At 43.2% G+C, this 19,313-nt stretch overlaps 1 protein-coding gene across 3 annotated transcripts in view; it reads right to left on the reverse strand.

The window, feature by feature from the left end:
* The window catches only part of MYO1D (myosin ID), a 304,073-nt gene that overhangs the window by 183,003 nt on the left and 101,757 nt on the right, over positions 1-19,313 (reverse strand). For all 3 annotated transcript variants that reach the window (XM_031468289.2, XM_064495922.1, XM_064495923.1), the window contains exons 9-14: positions 18,912-19,057; positions 18,712-18,826; positions 14,458-14,628; positions 10,911-10,981; positions 7,302-7,376; positions 2,449-2,581 (exon numbers count right to left, since the gene is read on the reverse strand). In XM_031468289.2, the coding sequence (XP_031324149.2) occupies positions 2,449-2,581; positions 7,302-7,376; positions 10,911-10,981; positions 14,458-14,628; positions 18,712-18,826; positions 18,912-19,057 (711 nt within the window). The remainder of the gene's footprint in view (positions 1-2,448; positions 2,582-7,301; positions 7,377-10,910; positions 10,982-14,457; positions 14,629-18,711; positions 18,827-18,911; positions 19,058-19,313) is intronic.

Here is a 19,313-nt window from a genome sequence, read left to right on the forward strand (position 1 = left end):
ACATCAGGGCAAAACTTTGGTGGTCCTGCGGGTTCAGTCAGACCTCGGCAATTAAGTGAATATTGCGATAAAGTGAGTCACGAGAATTTTTTGGTTTCCTAGTGCATATAAAAGTTATGTTTATACTTTACTGCAGTCTATTACGTGTGAAATAGCATTATGCCTAAAAAAACAAGGTACATACTTACTTAAAAAATATTTTATTGCTAAAAAATGCTAATCATCAGCTGAACCTTCATCAAGTCATAGATCAAAGATCACTGCTCACAGACCACCCTAACACATCTAGTAACAATGAAAATGTTCAAAATATTGCAAGAATCACCAAACTGACACAGGGACACAAAGAGAGCAAATGCTGATGGAGAAATGGTGCCACTAGGGGTTTGCCTTTTGCAGGGTTGCCACCAACCTCCAATTCGTAAAAAATGCAATTATCTGCAAAGTACAATAAAACAAGGTATGCCTGTACCTGGATTTTCTTCCTATCCAGTCTGTTTAGTCTATTTACATTTATGGTAAGTACCAATTAGATTTATTTCTAGCATATTAATTTGTATGTTCTAAATGTAACATTTTTTCCTTTGCTTCTGCCCTGCTCGCCTTCCTGCCTTCTACTGGACGGGTAAGGTGCTTGCATTCTTTCGCCTGTCCCTGCTCTCTCCCTCATTCCTCCACCTCTGCAAACACAGACTGCGGGGCTTAGCAGGGTCGGCTAGGCCAGCTGCCTACCTCACAGACAAGTACTTTTTATTTCCCTACTTTGAAACAGAGTATTTACTTCCAGCTGGGTGCACTGCTGACCAGAATAAAAAGGCACTTCCCAGCTTCCCTGGCAACTAGGTACAGCAAGAGAGATGTAGCAAAAGCACTGTGTGAGACCTCCAGGAAGTCTCTTTAAAAGAGAAGCTCCGGCTACCATCTTGGACCAGGAGGATGGATGCCAAGCACTAGTCTGGTAGAGCAGAAAGACAGAAGGAAGCTGGGTCTCCAGTAACCTTAGAGCTGCCACACCAGTCCTGAGATACCTTCTTCCATACTTCATTTGCAGGAGAGAGAAATAAATGTCTCTCTTCTTTAAGCCACTAATTTGGTGGGGAGGGAGTGTGTCTCTTGTTTAGCAGCTGAGTGCAATTCCTGATACGGGAATTACAGGTAGTTCTAGAATTTTTATTTTTAAAAAATGCACATTTAACTATGAAATTTAGAAAATAAAAAGTGATCTGTTTCTAATGAAATAAATCTGATATAGCTTATAAACAATGAGCTTGTGAGTCATGTATTTTAAAACATCTATTTTGTAAAATTCTGTGTTCATCCCTGTTTCTTGTGTCACACGCCTTCCTTCTAAGCTCACCTCCCTTCTTGCTGGATGAGGCAGGTTGAAGCTGACCTACCGAGAGAATCGGATGGACAAGAGGAGGAGTCCTAACTTTATTCTCACCTCCAGCTCTGGTGTCCCTACCCCAGCCTTGCTGGAGGTTGGATTATACAAGCCAACGAATTGTGCTCATTTGTTGTCACCTGAGGCCAACGAATCCTGACGAAAATAGAATGCTATTGAAGAGACGTGTTCTTGTGGCATCTGCCTAATTTATCCACAGGGAGGTAACCAGAAATAATACAGATTTAAATTTTTAGAGAGGAAGTTGATAAAAAAAAAAAGATAAAAATGAAGAAGAAAAAATACACTGGAAAAGCACCAGAAGAGAAAGATAAAAAATGAAGGAACTAAAAATAATGAGTCCTAGAATGCTGCCTAATTTATCAACTTGTCAATGGCAGCAGTTAAGAGCAGAAATCTGTTCTTTAAGGAAAAACACTGGGGAAAAAAACAACCCAAAAACCCAGACTAAAGTTATCAAACAGTATTAGACCTCAAAGGAACAATAAAAAGCAGAAATAACTGTCAATAATACATCTTTTTATTTCAGTTATTTAAAACAGCCTATGGATAAGACTTAAATATTAAACTTCCTCTTAAAACTTAACCTGGTTATTTTGTATTCAGATACAATATAAGGATAGCATATTATAATTTAATTCAAGATTAAAAAAAAAAAGCCAGGCCCTGTCTTCAGCACAGGGCTGCAATTCATTTTGTCAGGCACATACTATGCCATATATATATATATAATTTTTTTTTTTAAAAGATCTCACTAAGACTTTTCCCTTGATGACAACATTAGAAGAAAAAGCCCCAACTTAAGAAGAGCATTTCACCTGGGACACGAACAACAGTTTCATTAAGCCATGTTAAAAAAAAAAAAATAAACCAGAATTAAGAATTCCATTATAACATTCACTTGAAATATATGAATGTATGTTCTTCAACATGATTCATTTATTACAATAACTTAAAGAGCAAATCATACGTACATTCTCTGTAACATCTCTCAAGAAAGAATCTATGAAATAAAATGGATATTTAAAAAAGAAAAGAGTTACCTTTGATGCAAGGTTGTCTACTAAGGCAATCATAGAATTCTTAAATAAGGTGGCGGCGGTCAGGGGTCTCTTGGTCACCTCTGTGATGCTCAGTTTGCCTTCAGGCCACATATTCTTCAGCACAGGATTTGAACTGAGAAGCACAGAAAGAGTGGTTTGAATGTTACATTCAAATAAGCTGAAAAAGAACTGCTAAGCAGTCCTGCTGAACTGTACCCAACTGCACAGCAGACTGAACTCACAAGGCCCAGCTGGAAAAATAACTCCATCCAGAAAATTAGGCTGAAAGTATAATGACAGGTACCACACCACAGAGCAAGAGGATGTGTCCAAACTGGACTACATTCGAAAAAGTCTTTAACCTTCTTTAAAGTGATGTCGGACGAGTTACCGAGGACCCTCAAATGGCTTACGTGGTTCTTTTACCACATACCTACAATGAAACAGGTTTGGTGGTCATTTTAAGAATGAGAACAAACTGCCAGCAGGAAAATGATTCTCAGTGTCACAGCAGAAATCACGAAGGTGAGAGCATCTTCCAACTGAAACAGATCTTCTTACAGTAGAGGTCACACCACAAAAAGCCAGGTCTTTCGAAAAATCCAGATCTGAGTATAACCACCTTTACATTGTCTTCTAGGAAATCCCTTTACAGCAGTGGAATTTATGAACACATTTGTAGGTGGCGCTGGCAGTTATAATATTTTATTGATGTGACACTAAGACGGGTTGCGATCCAATTCTTAAAGTGCACTTCAGGCCAGTTTTCAGGCTAAAAATGACATATTCCTTATTTGGCTCCGTGGAGATATTTGTATACACATGCGTGGTGGTCTCCGCTCTGATTTTCCTCCTGTTTCACCTTGGGTGCTTTTGATTTGAAAGTAAAGGAACTGAAAAATGTTACTTGCTTCCTGGGAAACTTCTCTCTTATTGAAAAAAAATTTTTTTTAATTGAGGGTTGAGAATAGGAAAGACTTAATGGACCTTCTTTGCTTATTGTGTTTCCTGTTGCCATCACTTTGTCCACTTTTCCCTCCCTGGTATAAAATTAAGAAAACTGAGTTGGTTTCCCAAACATCTAGTAAATTTCTGTATACAGGGGCTCCAAATAATAGCAGCAAACTGCCAGAACGGATGACAAAGGTGCAAGGAGCATAAACGGTGAGGTGCATGGTGACCTGGTCTGTGCACAAAGGCAGAGCAATACTCCGAATCCTCTCTGTTACCAGGAGGCTGTGCCAACTACCATCAAAAGTGGCTATAAAATAATGCAATGACCTGTGGCTTATGGACCAGTTTTACTACGTTCCAGTCTTATTTCATAATTTTCCAATGATTTACGTTATCAATAAAAATGACCATATAAATGGATATTGCTTTTCCTTAACTTTTCCATTTCAGTCTTTAGCAGAGAGACAACCTGAGACAATGGTTCTCAACCTTCAGTACAAATGAAGCCTGGATGCCTTCCTAACACCTATGGAACAGAACTGCCAGAAAGCAGAGCATGTGCACCTTGAAAATCACTGGTTTTGGATCTATGCAGTTTCCACCCCCAGTTCCACCTTACTGTTTAAGACACTTTTCCTGTATCACCTTGTAAGTGGAGGGAGGGGGGAGTGTTGAAAATGAAGGAAACAAGATAGCTATTATTGTTATTATTATATTATTATTATTAAACAGTAGAACGGATGCATAATGAATCAAAACAGACACATACTGTCCTTTTAAAGAGAAAGAACTTTCAGGCCAGTAAGTCAACATAGTTTTCAGACATTTAAAAGACACCTTTTCTTAAAAGGGAAGCTCGTTTATCCAGAAATCCAGCATGCACTATAGATAAAGCAGAGTGTACCTGGCTAACGAGAGGGGTCAAGGGTCATCCGTGCACCTGACACGCCACCTGCTTGCTCCTTGCTCCTTCCATTTACACACATGCACACACACACACTGAAATTTTGGGAGGTCGTTTAGCCATGAAATCATGGAACAGTGTCCAAGGGCAAAGGCAGCCCATCCGAACACCATCTAGGAGGATAGGTTTAACCAAAATAATTCCCAGATTTCCCACCCCAGTGGCAAGGCCTTTCCTACTAAGGACATATACCCAATAAGTTGCAACAAACGGACTTTTAATCTTTTTACACCTTTGGCAAGACCATCTCTGTTGTGAAATGGATTCATCTTAGCCCGATGCCTTTAACTGCTGGATTTCTCTACGTTCCTTTGTTCTGATTCCATGCTTACCAAGCAACTCAGCAGTTCATAAACTAGAGTTCCATTTGACCTCCCAGGCAGGTTTTCCAGTAGGGAAGAAGAGCCCCTCATACCAACGCAAGTGTTCCATACCGCGAGACTGCCGGATTTTGTGCTGGAAATCAGTCCACTTGCTGCTTTGTCTCTGCACTGGTCCTCAGAAGATGGGGTTCCCTGAATCCACCACTAGAAGGGGGAGCTGAGCCTCTGGGCTGTGACGAAGGCCACCTTGTGCAGCCCCCTGGAAGCCTGGCGGCCTTCCCCGGGCAACCCGCCCTGACTCCGCCACTGGCCAACTGAGGCCATTTTTCCGATTTGACTTTTTGACATTTTCGACACAGAGCAATGCCAGACTCTTTCATGTCTCCCTCAAAACGAGTGCATCTTACCTGACAAACCAAGCACCGAAACTCCTCTCTGAAAGCCTCTTCCCTCCACAAGCAGCTCGTGCGTGGGCCCCTCCCACATTCCCATCACTAGAAGGCCTGCGTCTGTCTAGTGATGATGGCGCCATCCCTGCTCTTAGCCACTTCAACACCCACCCAGATGGACCACTTTATAACAAGACCTCTTGAAAGAACCATTGAAACACAAGGTCTCCACATTCTTGTTTTCTGTATTCTCTTGAGCCCCCTCCCATCAGACATCAGTTTTCATGACTCCGTTGAAACCAGTGTTGCCAAGAGTCCCACCGACCTTCACGTCAGCAAACCCAGTGGCCAGCCTTGGTCCTCACATCACTCTGCTCTTGACAGTATGACACAGTTGATCATTTTTCTTGGCTTGGCCTCTCTGACACCAGATTCCTGGTTTTCTCGCTACGTCACCGGCAAGCTCTCAGTTTCCTTTACCAGCTCCTCCTTCTTTGCTTGACTCTAAATGGTGAAGTGTCTCGGGGGATTCACCTTTCAACCTCTTCTTTTATTTTTTTGGCCATGCTCAGCTTAGATGATCTCTCCCGGACAACGGCTTTAAACACTATCAATATGCCGACGACCGTGAATTTACGTCTCTAGCCCTGCCTGTACCCTGAGCTCCAGATGCATGCATACGGTCGCCTATTGAGCATTTTCAACGGGATGTCCAGTTTGCATCTCCGGCCAAATGTATCCAAAGTAAACTCGATTTCCCCCCACGAATAAGCGCCTCCTCTTGTCTTCAGACACCGAGCACCCCTTCCCCACTGCTCAGGCACCATCTGCGATTTCTGTCTCTGGCACATCACACGTCCTATCCATCAGCTATGCCTGTGGGCTCTACTCTCACAGTAGCACCTGCTTGGACCACTTTTCATTGCCTCGGTCACCACCAGCCAGGTCTCAGCCTGGATTACTCGACGAGCTGCTCACCGGCCCCCCCACGCCTGCTCCTGCCCTTCACAGTCTGTCTTTACACAGCAGCTCTGCTGGCGTCTTTAGAATAGAGATCACGTCGTACCACACCCTCCAACGGTCTCCCTCCATCTCTGGCTCTCACACTCGTGGCGAGCCAGGCCCTGCTGACCTCTCCAAAGTCACCCCCGTCACTCTCCCCTCCCCTGCTTCCAGCCACACGGGCCTTCCTGCCGTCCTCAACACACCCAGGCCGGTGCCCGCCCCAGCGCCTTGGGACCAGCTCTCCTCTGCCCGAGCGCTCCCTCCCTCAGCTTCATGGCTCATCCCCTCACTTCTCGGAGGTCTCAGCTCCAACGACACCTCTCTGGAGACGCCTTTTCTGACCACGCTGTCTGTAACGCCTCCCCTGCCCCCGCCGGTCCGCACCCTTCCATCTCTCTCACCTACTTTATTTTTTCTCTACAGCACTTGTCACTACCTGAAAGCTCATTGTTTTATTGTTCATTAACTGTCACCTCCACTAGAATAACAGACCTCAGGAGGGCAGGGGCTTTGCATCTGGAGAGCACAGGCACACGTGAGGCTCAGAGGTGCCTGCTACACTTTTGATGATCTACTGACCAACCAACTGAGTAGCCTTAATACGTGAGTGACAACACTTCTCTGAGCCAAAAAGAACCAGCTGGCAAGGAAGCCTTTCTCCTTCACGGGTCTTCTTTCTGAAGTTTACCCGTACTGGGTGTGAACTTACTGTCCTTTGGCTGGTTTTATTTCTTTACCGCTTTTTCACATTTTCTTGGATTGTGAGACGAATCTGTCCACCCAGGACCTATTGCCACTGACACTAGATGCCACTCTGATATCAAGGTGGTCCCTTAGCTGTAGCCAAAGACACACAGTGGGAACCTGAGTGTGTGAAGCTCTCAGCTGGGACAGAGGTGATCTGACACTGTCCCATCACCGCTGAGGACACTGGTAGGGGGTGTCGGAAGGATGGCAGCAGGGAACAGAGAAACCGCGGCAACCCGAGGGAAATCAAGGAAAATCATATTCGTAGTAGGGTCCCTGCCCTAAGTTTATAGGTTTTATCATCATAAAATAACTTATTATCTCATTCAGTAAGTATGATCCAGCAGAACTAGAAAAACTGCCAGAAACATTTAAAATGGTCACATAAAAGTAATCATCTGCAAACACATTATGCAACACGTACAGTCAAAGAGCTTATCATGAAGAAAATTAATACAATTTCAATCCTACCTGTTATACATCAGGCGTTTGAAATCTTGAAATAAAGTGTCTTTGTTTTTGTCGATAAAACCAATGACAGAATAGCTAGTTGAGGGGGAAAAAAAAACACAAGAGAAAACACATTATTCACCAAGGAAGAGCCACTTCTAAGCTTTTCTGGAAGTCTACAAGCCCTTCTACTGCAAAAACTTATGCACCAGTCATCTCTAAAGCTGATGCTGCCCACCTAGTTCTGGGTTAAAGAACATCAAACCTGCCTGCCACCCAGATGGGATGCTCGCTGCCTCTCCTTCTCTGGAGGAGCGCAAACCCCAACATCCTCATTACGATTAAGATCACCGTTTTCGCCTGGCTTGTTGTTTACCTCAGAAAGATGCCTTTTAAAAAGACAGCTGTGTTTATCATCTGGCATTCCTAAGATAAAAACAAAACAGGAACGTACAGGAACTAACCGTCTCAGCTGTAGGGAGGTCAAAGGGCTCGCCTAAGGTTGGCTCACTGCTCAGGGTGGGAGAAAAGAGTCCTAAAGAACTGGAAAGGACAGTGAGAGCTGGATATGCAGAGGAGAGGGAGGCAGGCAGGTCACAAGGGAAACAGGTGCAGCGAAGGGGCGGCAGCAGGCACACGCGTGGAGGTCTTGAGAGGAAATGAGGGGGTCAGGACTCATGGTTCGGAGGCAGGGACATGAGTAAGGTCTTGGAGGTCCAGCTAAAACTGCAGCTGGTGACAAAGGTAGGAATGGGGGCTGCTCTGCGGCAGTGCCGGGCATGGACTCAAGGGGGAGTGAACTGCGGGGGTGTGTGTGTGTGCGTGCACATAACAGTAACCTAGGATTCCCCACGACTGAGGCTAAGAGGAGGCTGGGGACACAGTAACGCTAGACGCAGCTGCTCCTTGCAGCTCTCCGGTCTTGCCTGTCTGTGCTTCCTTCCTTGACAATCCCGCCAGTATAGACCATTCTCAGCTCTCCAGCCCTGACCCCTCACCAAAGTTTCAGCCTTACCCGTTTAATTCTGCAAGAAGGTTCCTTCGGGCTGCGCTGCCCATGGGCACTTCAAGGCCACCGGGTCCAAAATGATTTCCCTGCCCCCTTCCTACCTAGGTCTTCTTCCTGATACCTTCAGGTCACTTTTGACTGAACCCTTGAAGTCGCCTGACTCTTAATCTACGGTCAGACCCATACAATTCAGACTTCAGAGGCCTTGTTCGGGCCTTTAGGGCTCATTGCGATTTGGTCTCAATCTGCTCTTCTAGGCATTTCTACTTCTCTTCTGCCACCAAAAGGACACGTTCCAGTCAAAGGGGCCCAGTTGCTATTTCCTGAAATTTTTTTTCTTATTTTTAGCACCCTTCCCACTTTTTCCTATAAAAATAATTCCTAGCACCCAAGGACCAGCATCTGCCTTCCTGGGTCTATTACACACACAGTTAGAAGCATTATATCATTTGCTTATTCTGAATTCTGACAACACATGTTATTAATCATATTGCAATTATTTTCAACCATCTTTTGTTGCATCAATGTATATAAATGTATGTGTGTATATATATATGTTAATAAATATACATACAATCACATATGTATGAATGCATCTTAATCGAAAAGCTCTTTGTAGGCAGAGACCATAGTTTATAAAGTATTGTGCACAAAGAAGATATTTAGTAAAAGTCTAGAAAAGGGTTGAAGGGCTTAAGGAGAGAAGGGGAAATCTGAGGCATCAAATATTTCTCCAAGGGTCTGGAAACCTAATTATTATCTCAGCTAGTCCATAAACTTGCTGTGTGACCTTGGGTAAGAATTTTACACACTCTGCGTAAGTTCTCTTATCCATAAAACAAAGGGCCGGCCCTACATGGTCTCCAAGGCCAATGTCCAGTGCTGCACTTAGCCAGTCCAAGCTGCACAGAAGTGCCCTGTGAGTGGGGCCTGGATTTCAGTGGCAGATATCTGTACGGAACTGGGTCTTCCCTCTTCAAAGTGTTCTGGGGCCTGGGAACAGGCCCAGGAAAAGTGGGTAATGGTGCCATTCCAGCCTTAACGGCTAGTTTGACAGATGGGGTGATAATTTGGAGCCATATTATTTTATGATTCTAGAGTTTTAACTTAAATCAGGAACGGCTATTAACATTTCTTCAAATGTCTTTTTGACATTTACGGAGACGATCATTCACTTTTTTGTTGTTGCAGTTGTTCACTCTCTTCCTGTAATGGGTTATGTGAATAGAATTCCTAATGTAATAAATGAGGAGAAAGGAAAAGAGGGGACTTCAAACAAAAGCAAGGTAAGGAGCAGGGTTCGGTGGACAGTCAGAGCATCTAAGCGTAGCAGAGGGGGAAATGCCTCTCTTGAAAGACAACCATGTCAAACTCCCTGGAACCTGTCAATGTTACCTTACATGGTACAAGATGAGAAAATGTTAAGGATCTTGGGAGGAGAATCTTATCCTGTATTACTCAGGTGGGCCTTAAATGCCATCCAAGTGTAGCTTTATGACACATGCAGAGGAGGATTTAACCCAGACACACTGAAGAGGGGGAGGCAATGTGACCCCGGAGGCAGAGATCAGAGTGATGCAGCCACCAGCCAAGGAAAGCCGCTGGGAAAAACAAGGAACACTCCCCCTCTAGAGCCTCCGGAGTGTGCCCTGCTGACACCTTAGATTTCAAACTCCTGGCCTCCAGAACTGTCAAAGAATCAACTTCTGTTGCTTTAAGCCACCAACACGCAGTAATTTGTTATGTTAGCCCTAGGAAACTAAAATGCTAAGGTAGTTTATATATTTATTTTTATATATATATATGTATATATATATATATACACACACACATATGTATATGTATATATATGTATTTTTTTTTAGTTATTATTTTCCTACCACTTTCTACCTTTATTGCATTGTAACCAGAAAATGTAGCTTATGAGAATTTTACGTTTCCAAATAACATTTGAAAAATACCGCAGTAAAACTGGTTTTTGCTCACAGAGTTAGCAGTTTGTCACATACAATGATTACCCTCACCTCGGGGCCCGAATACCTGCTGTCTCTTCTGCTTGGAATGCCCTGTCTTCTCCGTCTCCTCTTCCTGATCCTGTCCCCTGACTAAGCCTCTTTTACGTTCAGGACTCAGCTGGGATACCAGTTCCTCCAGAAAACGGGGCAACACTCCTTACCCTGGGTTAATAACTCCTCCTCAGAGTTCCCACAATGTCTTGTGTGTCTCCAGTTTAACCCTCTCCATTCTTCACTATAGCGACTTATCGTGTATCAGCTTGCACCCTCCACTAAACTGTCAGCGTCTTCAGAGTAAGGCCTGTGTCATCCATCTTTCTCAACGTACTCTCGAGGTTTATTTATCCATCAGTTGACTTAGACTGAGGGCCAACTATGCCAGGAATTGTGCACGCCCACATGGTGTGCGTTTAATAAATGTCTGAAAAGCAAGGGATGAGTGATGCGATGCCAATGTTTTGAGTGCAGAAATTAAAATACACTGGCATGAGAAACGGCTAAAAAATGCAGATGAATAGGAAAACAGTTTATATTTTTCCTGATTATGTTTTCTAAAGTGAGGCTGTATGCAAGTCATCACGCCAGGTTCCAGAGTGAGATACTCACACCACGTCCCCGGCGTAATGTCGGATTCGAAAATCTCGATCAAACTCCAGGATTTTGTCCGAGGCGCAGAGCTAAGAAAAATCAACAAGGAGATGGTTTTGATAACGGCACATTTTCACTTTCCTCCAACTTAAAAGAAGATGATGAGAATGTCTCAAATCACGATATCATTATGAATGAAACCACAGTATGCAGGGCTTAATTTGGCGAATGTGGCATAAAGACCATGAGCGTTCCCCGGAAGTCCAGATGGCCAGGCTTCATTTCCCGGCCACTCTTGCAGTTGGAAATGGCCAAAAGACCAAGTTCCGGGCAATAGTAGGTGAGTGCAGGTGAGGGGAGGTGAGGCTCTTCCAGGACAAAGCTCCTAAGGAGTGGGTGATTGACTGTCCTCTGTACTTTCTTTTCACCTCCCACCAGCTGGATGTAGAGAATAGTCCTGAGGGGATGGAAGAGCCAGAAGGAAGAAGAACTGGGTCCCTGCGAGGGAAACAGACTTGTACTGTCCATGACACTTAAACCTTGGCTGCCACCTTAACCCACAGCCCAGCCTCCCCCGACTGACAGAGCTGAAGGAGGCCCGTGCTGAGGGGGTGCCGTCTCCAAGCATGTACATCTCGCTCAACACTCACACCTGATATCTGAAGGAAGCATTATGGGCTCTCCTGTGCTTACATGGAAACGGAGGCTCAAACCGGCTGGGTAACCAGCCCAAGGCCATGGAGCTGGTGAGCGGTAGCTCTGGGAAGGATCTGTGGGACCGAACGCAATGCCTGTTCTCTCCTATGTACACCACAGCCTGGCTCGCCCATCTTCCGCTAACCTGGGACTCCAGGCCTATCATTTCACAGAAGATCAACCTTCTGTAGCTGCTTCTTACTGAAGAGGAATTTGATGGAAAGGTGGTGTTTACGTAGCCCTTGGACTCTTACGACTTCCTGCAAGTTCCTGATGACAGTAGCACCTAGATTCTTTGTCCACCCTGTGGAGGATCACGCGATACCCTACAGGTTCCAAAGCAGACGTCTAAGAATCCACAGGCATTGAGCACGGTTACATACAAAGGCCACTTAGCCTGGAGTGTTAGATGACGACTAACCCCAGCCAGGATGGCGGGTTCTACGTGGATGTCGGGACTGTTAAAGGAATAATCAGTCTACTCATTCAAAAAGTGAGTAATTCCAGGAAGCAAGCGTCAGGCTTCTGAGGTTCAGATCTTGGCTCTACCATCCACGTGCACTGTCTCCTTTAGTAACTACTTATTTCAGGGAGTTGTTCTGGATGTTAAATGAACTATGGATACCAAAGTGTCTAACATGCAGAGGGGTCTGCAAAATATTTAATTCTTCTTTCTTCTCTCTCTCATTAACCACTTTTTACAACACCCCTTTTACTTGGAAACTCCCAAAGGAAAAAGACTCAAGAGACATCTATAGTAACTGAATAACTCTTACATTTGGATACGGCAAAGTCTTCACTGATCTAAGCACAGAAGGCTTTCAATTTTTCTTTCTTTCAAATTTATTGAATCATCTGCCTGCCTCTCCGTAACTTAAATGCATAAAAAAAAATTTAGCCCCTAAATAATTATAAGCCAGAAACCTCTTATTTAACCTGTCAATGACAGTGGCTGATCATTAGTAACTGATACCAAATGATAATACCTAGTTTGACATGCACGATAAGAGCACTGATTTAACAGAAAGATTCACAGTGATGAAAACATCCTAACAGCTTGGGTATTTCATTTCTTTCCTTCATAAGGCAAAAATCCCAGAAAAGAACACACAAAAAATTTCCATCTCAGGATCTGTCTGAGGGATGATGCTGAGAAAGGCAGGAGACACCTGGGTTAGAGCTGGGAAAACCTGTGCTCCCATATTGAAAAAGAAAAAGAAAAAGAAAAAGGAAAAGAAAACAATTTCCATCTTCACAGACAAATTACTATTTAGCATTTCCTATCAAGTCAGTGGCAACTGCTTAAAAGTCCATGTACAGTTGCTGTGTTAAATATGAAACTGTATTTCAGAATAGTGGTTTGATAAATTCAAGTGTAGAAATGGCCAAGGTGAAACGTAGCAAAATGAGGTGATTTCTCACGGGAGAATCATAGTTATTTACTTAAGTAAAGTGGAGCCTTGCCGGTTTCAGTTTAAAATTCAGTATTTCAGAAGATTTATTTGGTATGATCGTGACCAACTCAATCTGACAAACACGGATTGTCTAGCATCTGGTGGGCACAATCTAGGCAAGTCTCCAAAACCTGAACTGTGATGATGAGGGACTTTTATAACCAGCCCCTCAGAGGTGGTGGGACATTCACCCATGTAAGTATGCCACGTTTCAGAGCACCACTCAGAATTATTTAAGTGGCTTCTAACTTTGCTCACTCCTCTGTCCCCAGCACCCAGGCTGAACCTGGAAAAGGAGAGTCACTTGTTAAGTGTTTGTGTTATACATGGGGAATGACTGAGAGACTAACTCTAGCTAGAACGCTCATGTCAAAGGTCAGACCACAGTATCTGAAAGCCAACTTATAGCAGGCTACAAGTTAATTCTCAGTAATAGGCCACGGAGGGTATTTTAGAAATAAACTGTTCTATAGTCAATATTCAGCCAGTAATCTATTACTTGATGATTTGTCCTTTCTTCTAGTTAACTGTGGAATTCTACTGCTCTGATTACATAATTCCAAAAGGGACAAAGTTAGAAAATAGATTTATTCATGCTAAAAAATGACAGTGCGTCATGGATTTATATGGAATTACGGAGGAGCAGAAATGTTTGCCCCTTTCTTTACGGAAGTGAAGAAGCATGGGGCCTGTCTTTCCTTCAGCTGATGGCTGCAGGACCAGCCTGTATTTGAAGGGACTACTGGGGATGGCAGTGTGTCTCTCCTAGGACAAGCATGATGGCAAACACACTACATGCAAGGCCCAAGGCTCGGCAAAGGTCTGACAACCTCCACTGCCACCAATGATCATGGCAATGTGATCTGTTGAGAATGTTTTTAGAATGTGAAAAACAGGGACTGACAAAGGATACCCGTTCATTTAAGGATCAAGTTTCCTTACAACAGCTAGGATTACAGCTAGAATTTCTCTGTTTTCAAGAAAGTCACAGAGTCTGAGAAACCACGGCAGAGCCCATGTACAGTATTTTTATAATGGGGGATTACAGTAAAAAGTCAAGGACAAAAGCTATTTCAGTGCCAGAATTATCAGATGCAGCAGCAAAATTCTAGCACAGGAACAAGGACTCTGTACCTATTGGTTATAAATGACATCATGCTTTCTAAAGAATCATGTTCATTTTTTCCTATTTCTAGCAAATCAAATAGTCTAGAGCTCCCTCTTGTGGACGCTATGATTTTTAATCAGTCTCGTCAGAACTTGTCCATAGCAGTGAATCACTTCATGGATGCTGATGGTCTTTCTTCGTCGAGTGGGCATTCTTTCAACCCAATCTATAAAATCGTTAATTCTGTCAGACAGTGAGGGAAGTCTTAGAGATCAAAACGAGAGGAAGCTGTCATCATGCACACTACCTTCCGGCTAGAAAAATGACCGTGTTTGGCCAGTTTACTGTTCAGTGCTTCCAGGAACATTTCATCGGTGACTTTGCCCACGTTCATGCAGGCGTCATCTAGGATTGGAATGATCCCCTTGTGCTGCTGCTCTACCAGGTCCACGATGATCTGATTGTTGAAGTAATCGATCTGTAGGACACAGAGAGAAGGCAATTCCAGAGGGGACAGAGACCAGGAACAGGCACACCACCAACGCCTCCGTGTCAATCAGGAGTTTAACTTACTTTGATGACAACCACACGAATAACACTGGGGAGGTATAATGCTACAATGAGCACACATTCTTACAGAGGCTTTTTTAAAAATTCATTTGTTGACTTTTCATCATAAAACACTTTGTCTTAAGTGAGTACAGCTCAAGGCAAAAATTATAAAGCAGATAACGTTTCTCCCATCCCTGACTCTTGTTTTAATCCTGTCTCCATACCCTGCACCTAACCTTTCTCTTCAGACTCTCAATCCCCCCATCTGTTTGCTGTTAACCATGAGACCCAGATTCCACTAAGTACCAACAAATAACCTAGAGGTGTTATTTGAGCTCTCACTTGGCAAAGTGAAGGTGTTACGCGGAACCTGCATTTTTAGTTATACGGCCCTGGGTGACTAAACTCCCAAAGAGCATCTCCTCCAGCTTCCCCAAACTTAAAAAAAGCATCCATGGGACTAACAGTTTTTTTCAGGGTACCATATAAAAAAAAATTAATTCTGAGATACAAGTATTCACAAGGATAAGAATAAGCTTTTCATTTGCCTCCATAAGCTGAACTGAGTTACAACTTGCCTCTTTAGCAACTCCAACACACACATGGTTTGTGTTAACAATCCTCCGCTACACCTGTTTAATCTGAGCCTGCAGCACACATATCCCCCCCACCCCCACACACGGAAGTACGCACGGGCCTGACTCAGGCAAGCTGCACATCATTTGAAGACGGGCAGGTCACCATGCATTTCAGTCCTGTGTGTTGGTATGTCCCATCTCATCTAGGAGGCGCCTGCACTTAGAGTTGTCTCTGTTACCTTCTGTAAGATCGACACGCTCACAACAGACTATTACAGCGTCTTGTGTGTCCGTGTTCCATGCTATGCGAAATCCAAGGACTCAGGCCAGCTATTCAGCTCTGGCTTTCAGCTCCATTCCTGGCCTTCCAAGTCCTCCTCTGTATTCCATGGACTGAAAGTCTGCCAACTGGATGGCTTTTACGTTCTTTTTTATGCTTTTCTGGTTTGTCTAAATCAGGGATTTTTTCAACAGAGGGCGACTTTGCCCCCTCGGGGCATCTGGCAATGTCTGGACACATTTTTGATGGCGATCAAAATCGCCATCAAAAATGGCGGGATAGGGGGATACCGCTGGCATCCAGTGGGAGAGGCCAGGGACACTGCTAGCCACCCTACACAGCACAGGACAGGCTCACAGCAGTTATCTGGTCCAAGACGTTAGTACAGACATGGAGAAGCCCTGGTCTTAGTATTTCATTGTGGGCACTTACTACATTTCCAGTTAGGGAAAAAATATTCTTAAAATGCTCAAAAAGCAGGAACTCTAAATTAATAGCTGAAATCTTAGACTTTGGGACTATGGAATTAAAGACTAAGTCTTTTGTCCCAAGGTCAAAAGAATTAAGTTCCCCAAATTCCAACTGTCTAACCTAAAAGTGATTAGTCTTTGCCGAAAAGTCCAGGAACTTTTAGTTCACAGTTTAATGTTCCTTCAAACATCGCTTAAAATCATGGTTTTCCAACCAGGTTCTTCTAGCCGCTTGACATTCCCAGGAGGTTTTTCGGGGGATGCAGGGAACAGAGAGATGTGATGGGACAGCTCAGGGGCATGGGTTCTGGGCCTCCCATCCCAACTCCAAACAGAGCAGCTTTGGGCCTGAGAGTCAAGTTCTCAGCAGCTAAAAGTGACTTGTAAACCACTGTACCAAAAGCATGTAAAAGTGAATCAGCCAGACATTAGGAACCTCCTGATGGACGTTCACACACCACCTATGAAACAGGCTGGCAGAAAAACACTGACCGTGAAACCACTCAAGACTGTAGATCTAACAGCAGATGTAAAGGACACACAAGGCACAGAGAAACATAATTAGATGACACCTCGGGAATCGGATTAGCAAAATCCAGACAGCAGGAAACTCTGCAGAAGAAACAACTCGTTCTTTCAACAAAAGATTGCAAGGGAAAAAAAAGAAGTGAAAGAGAGAGGATAAAATCTATGGATCCATGCGAGACTTATCAACCAGCCACAATGTAAGAAACTTACCTGGATCCAAATTCACACAAACTGTACAAATAAAACCCAAAACTCTAAGACAACTGAGGAAATGTGAAAATGTGAACACTGGCTGGATAGCTGATGAGATTAAGGAACTACTGATAATTTTTTTGGTGTGATAATGGTATTGTAGTTATGGTTTTTATAGAAGTCTTTATCTTTTAGAGAAACACACTGAAATATTTAGAGATGAAATAGTGGGATGTCTGAGATTTGCTTCAAAATAATCTAGGGGTGGACGAATGACACAAGACAGGCAATTCACTGGTAACTGTTAGAGCTGGGTGATCGGTACACTGAGCTTGTTATACCGTGATCTCTGCTCTTACGTATGCTTGAAATTTTCCATAATGAAAAAAAAGTTTAAAAATTAATCACTATGTTCAAAAGTATGGGATTTTTAAAGGAAATACTTGCCTGGGATAGAGATTCTAATTTGGGGACCTGGCACGTGGTCAGTAACTGTTATCTTGGGAGTTAGCCGTCTGTTGCCTCTAGGAAACATATTTTTTGGTTGATTTCACTAGAATTTTTGCAAAGGGCTTCTGCTCCTTTTTCAGACGTTTGAAATACCCTACTGCAGTTGTTGACTTTTCCCTTGATCAACTATGACTGTGGGATTTCATATTCTGATTGTTAAAGGGTATTTTTGACCAGTATCTTTGAGCCACATCTGAATAATGAGTTTTATGATTAAATTTGCTATAAAAATCTAAGTCCCATTTATAATTGTATATTATATAACAGATTTGTTCTAAGAAAGCTGTATATAAATTTAATTACATCTTAAATGTACTATGAGAGTTTACTCTTTCAATTAAAATTGTAGGTAGTCCTATTATAAAGTAATAATGCACCCTTTTGCTTATTTGTAAATAGGTAAAATTTATACTAACATCCTTGAACAACATTTTTCGTGGTATTCTAATATTTAACCCATGATGGAAGGCAAAGAAGCAATCTGAAGCAGGAAAGCTATTCATTATACCGCTCTCTTGTTCTAGACAAGCGGAGATAGAAAGGAGGAGGTAGGAAGGAATATAAAAGTAATTTAAATGTAGCAATTCAAATAGCTTTTCACTGCTATTACATTGGCTATCAAAAACAAATACTGGCTTTTATTTTTATTGTCTATACTATTTGGCAAAAGGATAAACACAGAAACTTACAGAAACTCAGAAGTCTCTGTATTTTTCAAGTCAGTTCTAAGAATTCTTTAAAAATACAAATTTCAAAGAAAGTTACTAGGTCCCACTGCTGTCATGAGCAGGAGGTCTCGTGGTCATGTTTTTAGCTGTGATCTGTGGCACTGTGCCCTGGCTACCCAGTCCTACTGTCCGGCTCTGTCTCACCAGACTACGGACAAACATTAAAGTTCGCAAAAAGCCATGAGGAGAGAGGTGATACCTGGAGTGCGGCACAAAGGAAAGGAAATGGAGATCAGAGTTAATACAGCTGTTTCCATGCCTGGGCCTCAGAGAATATGGACCTCATTAACTAAAGACAAGAAAATGCCACTGGGCTTACAAAAAAAAAAAAAAAAAGGAGGGAGAAGAAACTCAACTTGGAAGCAAAGTTCAACCAATGTCAGGCAAAAGTTGCTGCTCTGAATAACCTATAAATGATGCTAAACTCTAAGAGATATATGTGAATCAAGAAGCCCACATGGGATCAGCTATAAAGCGAAAATGTTAAGTTTACTGATTTTTAACTCGGCATTTTCTGGTCACCAGCAGGTGGCGGGGGGGAAGGGTGGCTGTCAAATCAGAGAAATCTCAGCTATCAACTCTGGGTATTTACATTATCTCAGAAAGGCAAGCGAAGGTGTAGGTGTTTCAAGCACCGAAGAGGGTCTGAAGACACACCTAAGACGGTAAGACCGGACAAGACCACGGACACGCGACGCACACTGCCTGCAGGAGGCCACTCACGTGTTTCCAGGGGATCCCCTCCCGCTGGTACTCCTCTTGTTCCTGCTTCAGGACCAGCTGGATAAACAGCTGCTGGAGCTTTTCGTTGCAGTAATTGATGCAGAACTGTTCAAAGCTGCAAGAAAGGGGGTCAACTAGGCTCAAACAAGTTAAAAAATAAAAAATAAACAACAGGGTGTTAAGTGTCCTCTCTGGTTTACCTGTTGTTGTCAAAGATCTCAAAGCCGTAGATATCCAAGACGCCAATCACCGTGTTTTTCCCGTGGGTCGTGGTGTCAGAGCTCTTGACCTCAATGATATCGTTGATGCGAGAAACAATCCAACAAAAAAGGCGCTCATAGATAGCCTGTGAGGAAAATGACACAGTAAATCCCTGCCTGTTTGGAAATGAGTCCTCTGGATCTGCGATAAGTTTTAAATTCCTAGCGACCTCCTCCTTACCATGTAGTGTAGCCGTCATTACCCTAAGCTGAAAAACGAGAAATGCAGAGCATAAAAAAAAAAAAATCACAAGATGTCTGCAAAACTAAAGAAAATGGTTTAGATTTTTTACAAGATTATCATCGGACGCTACAAGTGTTGTAGGCTAACAGCGTTCCTTA

Source organism: Camelus dromedarius, chromosome 16 (assembly GCF_036321535.1).
Source record: "Camelus dromedarius isolate mCamDro1 chromosome 16, mCamDro1.pat, whole genome shotgun sequence".
In the NCBI taxonomy this organism is placed as follows: Eukaryota; Metazoa; Chordata; class Mammalia; order Artiodactyla; family Camelidae; genus Camelus; species Camelus dromedarius.